General features: G+C 42.0%; 1 protein-coding gene across 6 annotated transcripts in view; it reads right to left on the reverse strand.

The window, feature by feature from the left end:
* Positions 1–20,052, reverse strand: part of LOC137196216 (NLR family CARD domain-containing protein 3-like) — a 138,453-nt gene that overhangs the window by 47,785 nt on the left and 70,616 nt on the right. For 2 of the 6 annotated variants that reach the window (XM_067609077.1, XM_067609076.1), the window contains exons 4-6: positions 18,559–18,678; positions 15,897–16,016; positions 15,309–15,387 (exon numbers count right to left, since the gene is read on the reverse strand). In XM_067609077.1, the coding sequence (XP_067465178.1) occupies positions 15,309–15,387; positions 15,897–16,016; positions 18,559–18,678 (319 nt within the window). Of the gene's footprint in view, positions 1–567; positions 668–799; positions 7,751–14,918; positions 15,148–15,308; positions 15,388–15,896; positions 16,017–18,558; positions 18,679–20,052 lie in introns of those variants that run through there. The other 4 variants (XM_067609075.1, XR_010931227.1, XR_010931228.1 and 1 more) reach the window with 4 other exon arrangements.

Consider the following 20,052-nt stretch of genomic DNA (forward strand, 5'->3'; position numbering starts at 1 on the left):
CAAACAGTGAGAGATCATGTTGGTACTAAATACCATCAGCTGTGTGTGATCCTGTACAGACTGAACTATCTGGTCAGCAGTGAGAAAGTTTCTCTAACAGGAGGAGACTCTTCCTCCTCCAGATCACACAGAGACACTGAGGAACCATATGACCAGAACCTAAACCCAGCATACAGAGGCTGAGTGAATGTGGTGTTGAAGGTGTGGAGGTGGATCAGTGTGTCAGAGGAGACTCTGTAGAAGGACAGAGTGCCAGCAGGACAGTCCACATACACTGCTACTCTGTTAGAGACAGAGGAGGAGGAGGAGGAGGAGGAGGAGGAGGAGATGGATGTTGATCTGTTATTGTGCCAGACAGAGTAACCAACATCAGAGCAGAACAGACTCCAGGACTGATCATTCCATCCAAACCAACAGTCATAACTGTTTCCTTTCCTGCTGATTCCTCTGTAACTCACTGATATATTAACTCTTCCTCTCCACTCGACCTCCCAGTAACAGCGACCAGTCAGATCATTTCTACACAGCAGCTGAGGCCAGTGATCAAATCTGTCTGGATGATCAGGATATGACTGATCCTCCTCCACATGTGTCACCTTCCTGTTGTTGTCAGACAGTTTGAGGTTTCTGTTTACTGTGTTTGGATCCAGTGTGAGTCGACAGAAATCTGATGGAGAGAACGAGACACAATACAGCTGCAGTTATTGATCGATCATCTGTTTGATGATGACATCATCTTCATCCTCAGTAGGATGTGAATGAGCTTTGTTTTGATGAATGAAATGAAAAACACACTTACACTTCCTCAGACCTGGTGTCAACCATCGGACTCCAGCAGGCTGCAGCCTGAAAGGAGGAGGGGGGTCAGAGCAGCACGTTCTCTTTCAGCATGCAAACATGGACATGACATCACTCTAGAAAAAGCAGCTCTGATCCTCATCACACTGAGCTGCTTTGCTGTTGCTAGGCAACACAACCGTCCATCACATCACGTCGCACCACGACTATCGACAGCAGCTACATTCAGCCAATCAGAAACAGGCGTCTCAAAGTCAAATCATGTCAACAATGAGACTTTTTCTTGTCAGACTCAGCAGTTTGTATTGTGAACAGATGACAGGACTGTTTAAACTGATTCACACTAACATGAAAATGATAAACCGCCTGTTTCTGTTTGTCTTTCCTCAACAATCTTTGGACGACTGACAAGTTATTTCCTCTCACACAGGTGGAACATTCCTGCATGATGGTTACAGCTGACAATCAGCTGCAGTCTCAAGAGTTTGAGCTGATTTACTGTCCACCTGTCTGTCCTCACCTGAGAGCGTCCACCTGTCTGTCCTCACCTGAGAGTGTCCACCTGTCTGTCCTCACCTGAGAGTGTCCTCCTGTCTGTCCTCACCTGAGAGAGTCCACCTGTCTGTCCTCACCTGAGAGCATCCACCTGTCTGTCCTCACCTGAGAGAGTCCACCTGTCTGTCCTCACCTGAGAGCGTCCACCTGTCTGTCTGTACCTGAGAGCGTCCACCTGTCTGTCCTCACCTGAGAGCGTCCACCTGTCTGTCCTCACCTGAGAGCGTCCACCTGTCTGTCCACACTTGAGAGTGTCCACCTGTCTGTCCTCACCTGAGAGTGTCCACCTGTCTGTCCTCACCTGAGAGTGTCCACCTGTCTGTCCTCACCTGAGTGTCCACCTGTCTGTCCTCACCTGAGAGTGTCCACCTGTCTGTCCTCACCTGAGAGTCCACCTGTCTGTCCTCACCTGAGTGTCCACCTGTCTGTCCTCACCTGAGAGTGTCCACCTGTCTGTCCTCACCTGAGTGTCCACCTGTCTGTCCTCACCTGAGAGTGTCCACCTGTCTGTCCTCACCTGAGAGTGTCGACCTGTCTGTCCTCACCTGAGTGTCCACCTGTCTGTCCTCACCTGAGAGTGTCCACCTGTCTGTCCTCACCTGAGTGTCCACCTGTCTGTCCTCACCTGAGAGTGTCGACCTGTCTGTCCTCACCTGAGAGTGTCGACCTGTCTGTCCACACCTGAGAGTCCACCTGTCTGTCCTCACCTGAGTGTCCACCTGTCTGTCCTCACCTGAGAGTGTCCACCTGTCTGTCCTCACCTGAGTGTCCACCTGTCTGTCCTCACCTGAGAGTGTCCACCTGTCTGTCCTCACCTGAGTGTCCACCTGTCTGTCCTCACCTGAGAGTGTCCACCTGTCTGTCCTCACCTGAGTGTTCACCTGTCTGTCCTCACCTGAGAGTGTCCACCTGTCTGTCCTCATCTGAGAGTGTCGACCTGTCTGTCCTCACCTGAGAGCGTCCACCTGTCTGTCCTCACCTGAGTGTCCACCTGTCTGTCCTCACCTGAGAGTGTCCACCTGTCTGTCTGTATCTGAGAGTGTCCACCTGTCTGTCTTCACCTGAGAGTGTCCACCTGTCTGTCCTCACCTGAGAGCGTCCACCTGTCTGTCCTCACCTGAGAGCGTCCACCTGTCTGTCCTCACCTGAGTGTCCACCTGTCTGTCCTCACCTGAGAGCGTCCACCTGTCTGTCCTCACCTGAGTGTCCACCTGTCTGTCCTCACCTGAGAGCGTCCACCTGTCTGTCCTCACCTGAGTGTCCACCCGTCTGTCCACACCTGAGAGTGTCCACCTGTCTGTCCACACCTGAGAGTGTCCACCTGTCTGTCCACACCTGAGAGTGTCCACCTGTCTGTCCTCACCTGAGAGCGTCCACCTGTCTGTCTGTACCTGAGAGTGTCCACCTGTCTGTCTCAGTCTCACAGTAATCAGTGAAATATTCACTAAATTTAATCTCTTCGTGTTCATTGACACCATTTTTCCTTTTTTTTGGTGACAGTCAGCAGGATTTTCAAACTAATGTATTTCAGGTGGAAGCAGGTTTCGTTCCTGCAGCAGGTTTTTTTCTGTCAGTTGGGACTCGGGAGCTCAGAGGCTGGATTGTTTTTTCTCATTTGTTCTTCATTTTTAAACTATAACCGCTACATCACTCAACATTTATTTAAGAGATTTGATCCTTGTTTTCATGTTTTTATTCTAATATTAGCAGTCTGGTGGGACCGGAGAGGACGCGCTGCGTATGAGTATTTTCCTCACTGTTGATTTTAATATCTTTAACATTTCTCAACATAAAACATGAAGGCGTCCTTGATAACTCAACAACATGAAAGGTTGTGACCAAGTTTTCTTGTCAGTTTTGGACGATAGCGGAAGCAGCTACATTAGCCTACCCATGATCCTCAGCCACCGTTACTATGGTGAAGACGCTAAAGCTGTGACATAAACTATATTCAGTATAACATTATACAGCAGGGCCGGACTGGGAAAATCATTCAGGCTGGGAAATATAGCTCCAGTCAGACCAGTTTATCAGTGGGGGGTCTGGGGGTCCCCACTAGGAAAACTTTACTTACAAAGACTTGATTTCCTGCATTCTGCTGAATTTTAGTGCATGTGAATAACAAACTAATGAGCCAACAGCTGCTTAGTACAATGTAGTGTTATGAAGCTGAAATAAAACCAAAGGTACATATCATTAAGGAGGGAGACGACACTACTACTACTGTGGCACCAACGCTGCTCTCTACACCTTCAAAAAGAAACAAGCAAGAGCACAACACCCTCCTCAGTTTACTGATATACACTAACAGTTACCCATCAAAGGTTCAAATAGTCCTTTAACCAACACAAACATTAAATAACACACATCTTTAAGTTCCAACAAATGACAGCAGCCTGAATAGTGACAGAAGACGTTGTGTTGTCTCAATCATTTTAAATTATCAGCTCAAAGTATGAACTCACTCACTGAAACTTTCACCAAAACACATGAATTTTATAATAATATTGACCACATTAACTAGACTACATATGCTAATTAGCTTTAGCATTGACGAGACGATGATGACGCATCAGTAACATTAGCTACGTTAGCTAGCTAGCACGTTTATTTACTTTTCTTTCTCTCTCTCTGCTCCACCCTTCCTCTTTATCCACCGTCCATCTTGCTGCTAAATCATTTAGCCTCTAAATGCACTTAATGCCAAAAGAAACGTGTAACTGCCAACTACTCTCTCTGTTTCTCTGTTTCTCTGAGGCTAGCTGGCTGTGCTAGCTGGCTGTGCTAGCTGGCTGTGCTAGCTGGCTGTGCTAGCTGGCTGTGCTAGCTGGCTGTGCTAGCTGGCTGTGCTAGCTGGCTGTGCTTCCTAACATGCTGCGGCTAACGCTCCGCTAGCCTCTCAGCTAACGTTAGCCTCGGCTCTCCATGTGGATCCAACCGGAGCACCGAGCCCCGGTTTGTTATTCAGGTTAAAGCGGGAAGAAGCAGCGGGTCTGTCGGGCAGCTGAGTGAAGTGCAGCCTGCGGAGGAAACACCGGGACCGTCAGGGTGAAACAGTCCGCGGAGGAGCTGCTATGTTCGGCTGCACAGATAGGAAACCCCTCGGCTGACAGGAGGTATCACTATGTTTGGAAAAAAAAAAAAACTTCTTCTTTTTGGTTTATAACGGCGGTTGTCAACCAGCGTATTAGGTGCATTACCGCCACCTTCTGCTCCGGGGTGTGGACCAGAGATTAAATCCTACACATGAATCCTGTCTGTCTAATAAACTCAAAGAAAACTACTGCTGCACCCACTTGGCAGGTTCATTAAAGTTTTAACACTGAGCTCCTGAAGTCCAGTCTTCCTGAGTTCTTCCTTCATATATTGTCTTTATTGATCATATTTAGTACAATCTATGCTTGCATGCATAATGGTCTCCTCAGCCAGCTGGAAAAAATATGTGCATATATCTTATATATGACGTACTTGATATATTCTCAATACCAAATACACCAAGTTGGGACTCGTGTACTTGCTAGTTCAGACTTGGCAAGTTGGACTCAGTAGTACAAACTTGTGAGGACGAGAGGACGCAGTAGATCATTCTGCAGCTGGAACAGCAACAGCTCAGCTTCAACACACCTACCTGACTGTACTGTGACAAAATAATCTCAACTCAAAGCTCCACTAACACTTTTTATCTCACAAAACAAAAACCTGACTGACAGAGAGATGCAGTAAATGATGTTATTCAGTCTGTAATGTAGCTATAATAAAAATCTAAACTGTTATGTAGCTTAATAAAATAAATGAAATGAATCTGTTCATTTGAATCCATGTATATGTGTGTAAATGTGGTGATATGTGTACATGTGGAGCTCCAGAGGCAGCGCTGCTGTTCTGTCCAGTAAAAACACGAAGCTTCACTTTACATTCAGACAAACTAATGTTGCAGCTACAATTGTTAGATTTCATGTGTGAGACCAACATTTATCTTCCAGAAGGAATTATATCATATATCTAAATGCTGCGGAGACATTAGAGCCAGCGGTGAATCAGCAAAGAGCTGCAGATCAGTTCATGGATCATGTTCTCCCCGGGATGACCACATGTTGACCGGCCGATCATCTCAGGAGTCGGGCTGCTAGCAGCTGAGATGAGCGGCTGGTCCAAACATCTCCCAACACATCCCAGCAGGTTTACAGACTGGAGTTACTGGGATAAACTGGCCACATGTTGGAATCTACATGTTACTTTCTCTCCTGAAAACATTAAAAATTCATAAAGTCACATATTATTAATCCTACAATTCAAGTTACAACAGCTTTTAGCCTGACTCAAAGTCTCCGCCATCGCTGCCGGTTGGTGTGAAATGCATTCTGGGATACTTGGATGCTTTTCATTACGCTAACGTGTCTCCTGGTTTCTCTCACTCGCGTCTCTTCTCCCAGCAAGGATGAGAGAGAGACGTGAGGACGGAGGAATTTAATTTATCAAACGGGACGTCGTCGCTCACTCCAGCATCATTTTGAGGAGACAAGTTGTCATGACGCACTTCACCCTAAATGTCAAATATGAATAAGTCAGCAATAGAAATGACTCAGTAACAGTTTAAACTCTAAAGTTTGCATTTAAAATTCATGTACAATGAATGAAGACTTTACACTGTTACTTAATCATTTCTACATATTGATAGCTGGAAGGAAAACAGCTGATAACTGTTCCAGTGTTTAATCATTTGATTATAGATCTATAGCAGCGTCTGTCTGTCACAGAATGAGACACAAACAGACAATTTAAACCTGTTAATTATTGAAAGAACAGAACCCACATAAAGGAACAATAGAAACAGCTGCAGCCTGCAGAATATGTTTAAATAAAATGTTGCTTATTTAGTTTGTGAAAGTCTGACGTGCTTTTCAGGCTCAGGATGGTTTTATAGGAGACGCAGCTGTGTGACGTCATGTTTTCCTGAAGGAGCTGAGACGCTCTGAAACACAGAAGAAGAAAGGAGAAGCCTTTTGCCTCATGAAGAGAAATAGTAGAAAGTTTTAATGATTGATTCATGATTCAGTCATCTTTATTTTATAAATAAATAGGCTATGATCAGCTGCTGTTGTGCTTTCATTCCTTCTCCACAGGTAGTTTCCTGATCTGCTGTATTACAACAACAGCCGACTGTTTACTGTCCCGTCAGATCAGCTGACCAATCAATACACACTTTGGATCAAAGGGGTGTTGCCGTCCGTTAAAACACTTCCACTAGGATACACCTGTGTTTCCTGGCTCTAAGCTCCTCCAGGAGCCTCCTCTCTCCTCGCTCCTCGTCTCCTCCAGGTGCATTTAAGGGATCGGAAGATCCTCCATGATGGCGGAGAGAGATCGATTTCCGGGTCACGGAGGAGAGAGGACGCGAGGAAGCATAGAGTTAGCTTAATGAAAAGCACCCACATACATCTCAAGTCTCTTATTAGAAAGATTTGTCTTTTCATGATGTTATTTCCTCCATTAAACTGTTTCTTGCTGACAGACAGACTCTCCCTGACTTTAATTTGATCCATAATAACAGTTCAACACATTTATATTTTACATCATTTATCCTCATTTACATTCAGTCACATGTGAGGCTGAAAATTCCTGAGCGTCGGGTTTGATATGAGTTACATCATTTCCATTTTCCCTGAAACATTTAGCCAAATACATATTTTCCAGTGTTCAAAAGACACTCTGATCATATTCTGGGTTATTAAATAATGAATTCACTATCAGAATATCAAACAATACAGATGCAAATAATCAATAAATAATATAAACGCATTCTGTGAGTAGAAATGGTTCCTGTGCCTCTGAGCAGGACACAGTATAAATGCAGAATGCAGGTTGTTATTTATGTTTGTTAAACAGGTAACAGCTGCAGAGAGGAAACAGCTGCTGCAGTGATAACTGTGAACATTTATTAGTATTAATCAGAAGTTTCTACAGCTGTTAAAACTGACTGACAGCTGATCAGCTGTGATCAGCTGCCGCCGTCATCAGAAACGGACGTCGCTTCATGTGACACTTCAGAGGAAAGGACGTCTCATGTCTCTAAAAACAAATGTTCTTGTTTCCTCTCTCCTCGCTTTGTTTCCTTGGTTGCATCTCAAGTCTCTTAAATTGCATCCACGTTTCCCTCACTTGCTTCTTTTCCTTGCATCTTAGTCCCTGTTTACACCTGGTATTAACATCCATCTCAGGTGATCCGATCACAAGTGGACAGCTCCAAGTACGTCTGTTTACACCTGGTATTAACATCCGTCTCAGGTGATCCGATCACAAGTGGACAGCTCCAAGTACGTCTGTTTACACCTGGTATTAACATGCGTCTCAGGTGATCCGATCACAAGTGGACAGCTCCAAGTACGTCTGTTTACACCTGGTATTAACTTGCGTCTTGAGTGACCACTTGTTATTCGGATCTCACTTCCTCGCTCTATATGCAAATTAACACAGACATCATTTCTGTTTGTAAAGACTAAATTTGTTCCTTTTTAACTGGCGGGAGGATGTTGTGGAAATGTTTTATCGTTGCTCAAGAACCACACAGAGACATAAAGAAAGCATTAAACATTGTTACTTGTTGACGCAGTTGTAGACGCTGTACAATCCATCACACCATCAGTAACAATTATACAAATGTCCAAACACAAACAAAAATACAATCATCTTGTATTTTTGGAGAGAAAGCATGTTGTTCAGCCGGCCCTTTCTCTAAAGATTGTTAAGCCAAACCAGACAGCTTTATACCTCTGCAGAATGAAAGCTAAAACAGTCTGGTCCCTAATAGACACTTCCACAAACTGTTACACCTTCTTACAAACAAGTATGGTCATATGATCTAACAGAGACCTCATGGTCAATCAATAACTTCAAACATGGACATCCTTCAACTTTAGCTTGTCTAGATACCTCATGATCCACACAGTCTCTAAAACAGCAGGCTTAAGACAAAGATATCTCTAGCTAACCCCAGAGGTCAGCAAGCAGCCCTCAGATAGAAACAAGTTCAAGAGTTCAACTAGACTAGGAGCAGGATTTCTTCACCAGCATGTATACCAAAATGACAAAGACATTACATCACATTCAGTTGACAACAACCACTGACCCCTTAGTTTAAAAACATTTGCAACATATAAACAAAAGATTTATAAAATGATAACCTACTATTCAGTTTTCTTTCACAAGGACCGGGGGTCTGTGTATCCTCCGTCCAAAGCTGTGTTCAACTTGTTTGATAACAGGTTAAACAAATATACAATGCATTGTGCCCCCTCATGAAAATCAAATGCCCGTCCTATTGATTTACTCTAGCGCTGCGTCTGAACATATATAATATATATATAGTTATATCAGTGGCGGCTGGTGACTCAAAATATTGGGGAGGACAGGAGAAAAACCAACATGGAATCTCACAACAAACCACATCAAACTATATTATTGTTCCCCAGCTGATGAAATCAGAGGGGGGGGGGACAGTTTTATATGCCAATAAAACAATTTGCTTTCAAAAACAAAAACCCCTGAGTGGTGAAAAGGCTGCTTCTTTAAAGACATTTAGCATATACATATTGTTTCTAAACAAAGAAGAGCTAATTTTAGCCGTGCAGTGGTTCACAATGTGTCATTTTACCAACAAAGTAAAATTCAAATCTATAGTATTGTTCTATTGTGACAACAGATTTATGTTCTCATCAGAAACAGACAACAAATCACATGATTTACACGTGTTTCCTGTGTATTTTCTTAGTATACAGAAATATATAAAGTACCACAAAGCTTATAATGTGATACAGGAACAGATCAGTGCTGAATACTAGAAAGACTGAACACTAAAAACATTCACAGATCTAAAAGTGTAGGTTCACATCAGAAAGTATTAATGCATGTATCAAATACATGACTTACACACTCTGATCTATATGCATCACATATAAAATATAGTCTACAAAGCTGACATGTTAACACTTGTTATTCTAGTTACTTTAAGCTTATTACTCAATATACGACTCAGCTTAAAAACCAACTGAAGAAACTGTCACAACAAGCAGCCAGACCTCCTGCACACTCAGTCACTAATCACACAACATCAACAGGTGACTGAACAACCACTCAATTAAAAACTGGATCAATTCCACATGAATGAGTGAGTCCAGACAGCTCACTGTAACTTCAACAAGCAAACTACCTACAGCACATTATATGATCTCTGCTGCATTCTGGTTAAGGAGATAAATTCACACAACAGCCACACAGAGACATTTAACCATCAGAGATGAAATTAGCAACCAAAGAGACAGAGAGAGAGAAGCTGTATCTGACTCACGTTATCTGATGTCTTCTTCTTTCTATCATGGAGATGAAGTATTCATGTCATAACATCCATTTGTGGCTGTTGGTCATCTTGTTTGTTAGTTAACAGAACTTTGTGGCTGTTGGTTAACCAGTCTGATATCATTAGCAACAATGACAAACAAGCTAACTCTCCTGGTTGTTTCATTTAAATTATGTTGTTAACTTTCTATTGTTGTTGGGAGGAGTTCACTTCAGAGCAGCAGCACGTCACCATAGTCCCGCTGAGGGAAATTTGGTTGTTGAAAGGGCCTAAATGAGATGTAATGTTTTACTGATGCGTTTAAAAATATAGTTTGTAATTTGCAAGTTATAATTTATTTTCTAATATGCTACTCTATCAATTTATCTATATCTTACTGCTCTTCTTCTCTTATCAGTTCGTCACACTCATGTACGTTACAGTTGTAGAGAACTGAAGATGAAATCTGGAAACTATCATTGGACCAAAGTGATGTCAATATTGTATTCTGGTTGTTGATTGGTTAGGGAGGACGTCCTCCCTTGGAACGTCATTTTACATGTCTTGGCCAATCATAGATTAGCATGAAAAAAAATGAAGTACTTTAAATTGATGTAAGAGATCCACCCTGAGGAGGACAGCAGGAGCCCGTCCTCCTCTGCCCCCCCACTCCCCCCCCACTGCTCCCCACCACCACCTCACACACACTGCTCTTTCTCCTCCTGCCCTGCAGGTGTCCCTGTTGAAGCATTTTAATCAGAATTTCAATAATGGATTTCTTCCAACGAAGAGAGAATAAATATTTTATAAATGATAATGAAATTTGGTAATGGTTCATTTCAACCAAGTATTCTTTTTATATTTTGATCTCCCTGTTGCCTCTCAAAAATAGAAGATGAGCAACGTCCTCTGCCTCTATGGACCAGCCTCCTCTGATAATATATATATATATATATATATATATATATATATATATATATGTGTGTGTGTGTGTGTGTCTAAGTGTATGAATTCTTTGTTCAAGAATATATATGTATATGTATATACTCATTGTCACAAAATTCGCACCTTCCTATAGATAGCCCGTTGGCTCACAAATTATAATAATAATTTAATCAAATTCAAATATATTCTTTACATTTCAATGTACAGTACAGTATGTTGTTCCTGATTGTAACCACCAATCTTCAGTACTGTATAATGTTATACTGAATATAATTTATGTCACGGCTTTTGCTGGCATCGTCACCATAGTAACGGTCGCTGAGGATCATGGGTAGGCTAACGTAACTGCTGCCACTATCATCCAAAACTGACAAGAAAACTTGATTTCTCACAATCAAAGCTGAAATAATTAAAAGGGATGGTCATAACCTTTCATATTGTTGAGTTATCAAGGACACCTTCTTGTTTAGTGTTGAGAAATGTTAAAGATATTAAAATGACAGTGAGGAAAATACCCCGGTACCACCAGACTGGTAATATTAGAGTAAAAAAATAAAAACAAGGATAAAATATTTTGATTAAATGTTGAGTGATGTAGCGGTTATAATTTAAAAATGAATAGCATATGAGAAACAAACAATCCAGCCTCTGAGCTCCCGAGTCCCAACTGACAAACCTGCTGCAGGAACAAAACCTACCTCCAATTGAAATACATTAGTTTGAAAGTTGTGCTGACTGTCACGAAATAAATGGAAAAATCGTGTCAATGTACACGAATAGATAGATTAAATTGCATGACTATTTCACGAATTGCTGTGAGACTGAGTTGGTCCATACCTGAGAGAGTCCACCTGTCTATCCATACCTGAGAGTGTCCAGTCTCCAGTGTGGATCCTCCAGTCCAGCAGACAGCAGCTTCTCTCCTGAGTCTCCTGGATGATTGTAGCTCATGTCAAGCTCTCTCAAATGGGAGGGGTTGGAGCTCAGAGCTGAGGTCAGAGAAGCACAGCCTTCTTCTGTGATCAGACATCCTGACAGGCTGCAGACACACAAAACAACATATATGTCACATGATCTGAGATCACTGCAGGACTGGAAGGTAGTGTCTTTCTTACTTTCATCACGAGTATGTTTCTGTAATCTTTAAAGTTAAACTTAATACTTCCAGTTACTACTTCTAAATTCAAATGGCCAACCACAGTAAGGTTTGTATTGTGAGGCAGTTCCAGCTTTCTGTAGTCTTAGTCAACATGATGTTAGTGTCTGCTAACTCTTCACTGCTAAAAATAGGTCTAAATAAAGAATAGTAAAAGAAGAAGCAGCCACAATGAGCTGCTAAGATGAAGAGCTGCAGGTGACAAACTCTGACTACAGCTTGTAAAAACTTCAAACCTCCAACACGTCACAGAGGTAAATGACTCCATCTCAGATGCTCACAGTTGAATACAGAACAGGAATCCTAACTAATGTGGCATATAAGGCCTGAAGGTCGTGGAAATAAATATAAAAACTAATAGCAAGGAAGCATTTCTGACTCAGTCACTCATACTCACTGACTCTACTTCATACAGTTTCATTAATCATGAGTTTTAAGGTTGTTTGAAACAAAAGAAGAATTAAATGGTGGTTAACCACATAACAGCTGGGGTGCACTGTCATATCACCATTGTGCCTAAAAATCACTATCATCCCAGCACAGATACTGCACTGAAATTAAAAGAAACTATAACTGTTACCAAAACACTGGTCACTGAATTACTGTCTGTATTTGTGTTACTTTGGGCCAATTACACAGTTCTTCATTCAGTTTTTGAATCTAAAACTCCTCTCTGGTATTTCAGGTTCCAACAGCGGAGACAGAACAAAACAAATGGAAATATATTAGTAGAAAGTTATTCACAGGGTCTAAACACACAACTGGTCTGAAAATAATTTGAGTAGAGAAAATGTCCAGGTGTTTATCAAGTCATATAAATCACAGTTTAAATGGTGATCAGTTGTGCAGGTTGATGAATTCTGACCTGAGAGTTTCCAGTGCACAGTGTGGACTCTCCAGTCCAGCAGACAGCAGCTTCACTCCTGAACTCTGCAGGTTGTTGTTACTCATGTCTAGCCCTTTCAGGCTGGAGGACTGGGAGCTGAGAACTGAGGACAGAGCTGCACAGCTTCTCTCTGAGAGGTTACAACCACTTAGTCTGGAGAACAAATGTGGAAACATTCTTAAAAATGTATTTTTCTCCCATCTTGAATATATTTCTTTGAATATCTTTTCAATAAATCAATAAATCAATCAATAAATAACTATCTGTGCACTTACAGAGCTTTGTTGGAGGCTTTGACCACTGGCAGCAGCCTCAGAAGAGCCTCCTCTGAAGCAGAGTATTTCTTCAGGTCAAACACGTCCAGATCTTTTTCTGATGACAGTAAGATGAAGACCAGAGCTGACCACTGAGCAGGAGACAGTTTATCTGTGGAGAGACTTCCTGATCTCAGGGACTGTTGGATCTCCTCCACCAAAGAATGATCATTAAGTTCATTCAGACAGTGGAATAGATTGATGCTTCTCTCTGCAGAGAGATCCTCACTGATCTTCTTCTTGATGTACTTGACTGTTTCCTGATTGGTCTGTGAGCTACTTCCTGTCTGTGTCAGCAGACCTCGTAGGAGAGTCTGATTGGTCTGCAGTGAAAGACCCAGGAGGAAGCGGAGGAACAAGTCCAGGTGTCCATTTGGACTCTTTAAGGTCTCATCCACAGCACTCTGGTAGAAATGTGGCTCTGTATATTTTTGTTTAGTTTCAGACTTCTGGGATGTTGTTTGTTGTTCTGCCAGCAGATTGACTCCAGACATGATGAATGTCAGATGGACATGAAGAGCAGCCAGAAACTCCTGAACACTCAGATGGACGAAGCAGAACACCTTGCCCCGGTACAGCCCTCTCTCCTCTTTAAAGACCTGTGTGAACACTCCTGAGTACACTGAGGCTGCTGTGATATCGATGCCACACTCTCTCAGGTCTGATTCATAGAAGATCAGGTTGCCTTTCTGCAGCTGCTCAAAAGCCAGTTTTCCCAGAGACTCAATCATCTTCCTGCTGTCTGGACTCCAGTGTGGATCTGTCTCAGCTCCTCCATCATACTTGACATTCTTCAGCTTGGACTGAACCACCAGGAAGTGGATGTACATCTCAGTCAGGGTCTTGGGCAGCTCTCCTCCTTCTCTGCTTTTCAACACATCCTCCAGAACTGTAGCAGTGATCCAGCAGAAGACTGGCATGTGGCACATGATGTGGAGGCTTCGTGATCTCTTGATGTGGGAGATGATGGTGCTGGCCTGCTCCTCATCTCTGAATCTCTTCCTGAAGTACTCCTCCTTCTGTGGGTCAGTGAACCCTCTGACCTCTGTCACCATGTCAACACACCAAGGAGGGATCTGATTGGCTGCTGCAGGTCGTGTGGTTATCCAGAGGCGAGCAGAGGGAAGCAGTTTCCCCCTGATGAGGTTTGTCAGGAGCACATCCACTGAGGTGGACTCTGTAACATCAGTCAGGATCTTAGTGTTGTGGAAGTCCAGAGGAAGTCGGCACTCATCAAGACCATCAAAGATGAACACAACCTGGAACTCTTCAAACCTGCAGATTCCTGCTTCTTTGGTTTCAGTAAAGAAGTGATGAACAAGTTCCACCAAGCTGTACTTTTTCTCTTTCAGCACATTCAACTCTCTGAACGTGATTGGAAATGTGAAGTGTATGTCCTTGTTGGCTTTGTCTTCAGCCCAGTCCAGAGTGAACTTCTGTGTTAAGACTGTTTTCCCAATGCCAGCCACTCCCTTTGTCATCACTGTTCTGATTGGTTCATCTCTTCCAGGTGAGGCTTTAAATATGTCTTCTTGTCTGATGGTTGTTTCTGGTCTGTCTGGTTTCCTGGATGCTGTTTCAATCTGTCTGACCTCATGTTCATCATTGACCTCTGCAGTCCCTCCCTCTGTGATGTAGAGCTCTGTGTAGATCTGATTCAGAAGGGTTGGGTTTCCTGCTTTAGCAATCCCCTCAAACACACACTGGAACCTCTTCTGCAGGTTAGACTTGAGTTTACGTTGACACCTGCCAGCAGGAGTCCCTGAATGAACACACAAGAAACAGGATCAATGAATGAAGTATGAAGCAAAGATTTAAACATTTAATTCCCTCAAAGAATGAGTGAATAAAACATATTTTCCTCCATCTCTTGAGACATCAGTAAATGTCTCATTTATCCATCATGTTAAATCTTTATAGAAATCCTCTTACTGCTCTGCAGATGGTCAGCCAGCTCCTCCTGCTTCATTCTCCTCAGGAAGTGCAGTGTGATCTTCAGAAATGCGTCTCTGCTATTCCTCCTCTGCTCTTCCTCCTCACCACCCAACACCTCCTCATCCTCCCTCTGACCCTCTAAGCATTCTGGGTAATCTGAACTCAGAACCTTCTGCATCTTCTTCAGCTCGTTCTTCACAAAGGTGACGATGTTCTCCTCCAGCAGCTGGAACAGAATACTATATGAATGACACAATCAAACTGAAATTATGAAGCAAACATCAGATCCATGTTGGACAGACTGACAATCCACTGGTCTACAAAGTGCAGCATGGAGATGATTGTGAACACAATAGATGTAAAAGTAGTTGTTGTACATGTACAGACCATAAATATGGAGTCCAGGTGTGTTTGATGCTGCTGGGCAGACTGACCACTGGGAACCTCTGAGCTCTCCTGGTCCACTCTGTGGAGGAATCATGAAGAATGAGTTCACATTATGTCTGTCCACACAGAGACAAACACAAGCTAAAGGTCCATCAAGTGATATTTGGATGTGAACAGAGAATCAGATGACTCCCTGTAGTGATAAAGCTTTACTAGTCCTGCTGATCCCACTGAGAATCAACTGCTCAGTCTGTTTGTAGGTTTCAGCTCAGTGTTTTGCTTCATCAGTCAGTTTGGTTTAGTCCCAACAGCTCTGAAAAACCCTCCATACAGCTCTCCCTCCCTCACTGTAATGTATAAATAAATCATATCATGTCACTTTACACATGAACAAGCGAGTGCAACACCATGAATGTCTTCCAGGAGAGACTGTCTGAACATGTGATCTGTTATCTCCATATTTAAATGATTATCACGTCTCCTCCCTCTCTATGACGGCCGGCTTTTCACTGACGTGGTCGGACAACACGTCGTACAAACCAGTTCTTTTCTAGCATAACCCGACGTTTACTGTCAGTTACAGCTTACATCTGATCAGCAGATGGACGTCCTCCTTTAAAAGTAACGAAATCCTCCTTCGACCGGTCGCTCTTAAAGGACAGACAGCTGGGTTCAGGTCCAGGAGAGTCTGGTCTCTGCTGCTGGATCCTGAAACAACAACAGCTCTGATAAATGTGCATGTTGGATAGAAATGAAAAGTCTGTTCAGTCTTTGTAGCATGAAACTGGTTTTTAAAACATGCACCAGTTTAAAGGTGACTGAATGGGGCGACCCTTCATACTGACACTAAACTTCTCTGACAATGAATAAAATGTTTTACACAAACAAACTCAAGACTGTTTGAAACCGTTTGAGTTCATTTGATGTCAAACTGTCAGAACATAATCACATGACTGTGTTTAAGTGCAGTTAGTGACGTGTTGAAAGCTGATAAAATGTGTATCTGTCAGGTTGGTGAGCTGTTGTTGACTTGCTAGCTAGTGACAGTGTTCCTAATATAACTGCAGCACATTTTACTGTTTGATGAACAATAAATTCACTGCAGAACATCTATTAAAACATGGTTTACTTTTACTGCTCAACATTAAACACAACTAAACAGCATATTATTAATATCTATCTATCTATTTATCTATCTATTTCATTCATTTATGAAAAGCAGCAGCATCATACATTGAGCCTTTAACACTCAGTGTCAGCTGTGTATTTATTTGAGTCTCATTTATTATTATTGATACACATATTACATGTTATATGCAGGTAATTTTTCAGAGTGACAACAGACAGTGAAAGGTTGACTGTTGGAATTAATGTTAAAATAGTGCAGACGTGGAACAATGGCACTGTACACTGCTGAAGTGCCCTGGAGCAAGGCAGCTACAACCTCCAGCTGCTCCAGTGGAGCTGCTCAGTGTCTGCTTGTATCAGACTGGTTGAACTGGGCAGCTCCCAGTATGAAAATGACATTTAGGTGAGAAAGTGAGAAAGTCGGCAGGTGTCATGTTTGAGGTTTTTGGACGTCTTGTGTTTGAGCAGGTTGAGGAGTATTTAGTCAGATACAATATGTTGTATGAGCTTCAGTCTGGCTTTACAACAGCAGACTCTACTGACACCTGTCTTATTCATTTGTTTGTTTTTATTAGACAAAACCTTGATGGAGGAAATTATGCTGACTTGCAGAAAGCTTTTGACACAGTGAATCATTCTGTACTGTTGTCAAAGTTACAGTGCATGGTGTTTGGACATACTGCTGTAAAATGGTTTATTTCTTACATTACAGGAAGAACTGAAGTCTGTGATGTTGAAGTGGTTCTATCAGAACCTCAGGATATTACATGTGTGGTGCTGCACGGTTCTATTTTAGGGCCTCTTTTATTTCTTATGTATATAAATGATACGACAGCTGCTGTGACATGCAAGCTGCTGCTGTATGCTGATGATTCTGCATTACTGCTATCTGGGAATGATGTCAGTGAAATTCACAACTCTTAGTAATGAATCAGAAAGTGTGAGAGAGTGGCTCATAGATAACAAGCTTTCAATACATTTGGATAAAACCCAGTCAATCCTGTTTGGAACAAAGACGTCAAGAACAAATACACTGAAAATCTTTTGTAATGGAACTGAAATTTTATAATATTTTGTCTCATATTTAGGAATAATATTGGACCAGTCACTGTCCTGTGAATCTGTTGTTGATATAATATTATCTAAGAGTGGCAGCAAACTTCAGTTCCTGTTTCACAGACTAAGACTCTTTTTGACTTTTCAGTTGAGAAACTTCTCATGTCCTCATTGGTACAGCGTCAGTTTGATTCTGCCTGTTCTGATTGGTTCAGTGGTTTGACATCTAAATTTAGGAACAAACTGCAGGTGATGCAAAATAATATTATTCAGTATTTATTAAATGTATCCTGTTTAACTCATGTTGGTGATGAATTCAGAAGTGTAGGACTGCTGCCAGTACAGCTCAGAGTAGAACAACAGAAGCTGCATCATATGTTCAACATTATCAATGGGTTTGCTCCTCAATACTTCACAGATAACAATGGAACATACTCAGCATGGCTATAACACCAGGGCCAGTGTGTGTTCATATAAAGTCCCTCCAGTGAATAATGTAGCCAGAAGTTCCTTTTTTTAAGCTGCTGCTGTGTTGTGGAACAGCCTCCTGTTACACATCCAGCTGTTAAAAATGAGACGAGCTTATAGAAGTCAGGTCAGGACTTATTTATGGAACATGGTCACAGGTTTATAATGAAATCTGCAATTCCATTTTTACTTCAGCCATCAAATTGTCTTTGTTGTACTTTGTGTTTTGATGTGGGTGTTTATTATTTTATTTAATTTGTGGTGATTCAGTTTTATGTTGTATGTCTTGTGTTTTGTCTTTTAACATCTTGGGTCCTTATTGGAAATAAGTGTTTTCACTTTAACATGTTTTTATGTCTGTAATGTATAAATAAATCATATCATGTCAGTTTTCATATGAACAAGCGAGTGCAACACCATGAATGTCTTCCAGGAGAGACTGTCTGAACATGTGATCTGTTATCTCCATATTTAAATGATTATCACGTCTCCTCCCTCTCTATGACGGCCGGCTTTTCACTGACGTGGTCGGACAACACGTCGTACAAACCAGTTCTTTTCTAGCATAACCCGACGTTTACTGTCAGTTACAGCTTACATCTGATCAGCAGATGGATGTCCTCCTTTAAAAGTAACGAAATACTCCTTCGACCGGTCGCTCTTATAGGACAGACAGCTGGGTTCAGGTCTAGGAGAGTCTGGTCTCTGCTGCTGGATCCTGAAACAACAACAGCTCTGATAAATGTGCATGTTGGATAGAAATGAAAAGTCTGTTCAGTCTTTGTAGCTTTACATTCTGACCTTCCATCAGCAGGTTGTCCAGATTTAAAATGTACAGGTATCCCCATGGACCTGTCACTCTTCATGGACACACAGCTGTGTCCAGGTCCAGGTCCAGGTCCAGCTCCAGGTCCAGGTCCAGGTCCAGCAGAGTCTGGTCTGTGCTGCTTCTTTGTTCTTCAACACAACACACACAGAGCTCTGAGTGTGAATAATGATGGTGGAGTGATGTGAGTGGAGAACAGTGATGGACAGTTAGAGATCCTCATCTCACCTCTGAGCTTTGGTCTGGCTGTCATGTTCCCCACACAGAGAGCTTTTAGAGGGAGGGACTCCCTCCTCTCTGTCCTCACACTGATCCATAGCAGAGAAACACCTTCACACAAACACAACAACAAGCTCATTCATTACAACAAGCTGCACATCACACCAGCACTGCAGTTACAACGGCGTCATTCTTGATTCAACCACCAGATGGCATCAAAGTAAGACATTATTCTTCATTTCCACTGAGGTTTAATGTTTAATGTTTTACTTTCAGAAGGTTCCAGTTCTCGGTTGGCTTTTCATTTACCACTATAGAGCACATTTAATGGAGATGAGCTGCTGGTGGAGTCAGCTGTGTGGCAGAAGAAATAAAAATACCCACCAGGTGAATTCAGATCCACATCCAGTCACAGAGTCTTTGTAGCTTCACCTGCAGAGGAAACACAGAGAGAGAAACTGCTGCTGATTCTCCTTCATCAGTCCTTCATCATCAGTCTGAGGACTCTGGTTTTCTATGGAGTCATTTGTACTTCTTGCTGTTTTAATTAGAGATTGTACTGAATGACACTTTATTGATTAATAACAGTTAAGCAGCATATCACACTCAGAGGCCTGACATGTATTTCATCTGATGATTTAGTGAATATACATAAAGATACTGATGCAACAATTTTAACAAATATCAGTGGAGACAAAACTTGAAGTAGAAAAGCCTTTATGTTAATAATTCTATCGTGAGATCACAACATTGATCTCCCATTGAAAATATACAACAAAATATATTCAAAAAATGATTGAAAAAAAAGGAAATGGCACATGAGATGAAAAAGCTGGCTCCTCACATACTGAAGGCATCAGGTACATTATATTATGCATATAATGCATATGCATAATATGTAGATTTTATAGCACCTTTTGCAGTATATGTTTTAAATGTGGTATTTTCCTTTCCAGTGTTTGAAGCAGAAAATAACTGTGCCTGAATGTGCCAGAATTTTTTGAATTATTAAATTATACACCAAAATATGTGTATAATGTTTTCAAT

Source organism: Thunnus thynnus, chromosome 13 (genome assembly GCF_963924715.1).
Source record: "Thunnus thynnus chromosome 13, fThuThy2.1, whole genome shotgun sequence".
NCBI classification, from domain to species: Eukaryota; Metazoa; Chordata; class Actinopteri; order Scombriformes; family Scombridae; genus Thunnus; species Thunnus thynnus.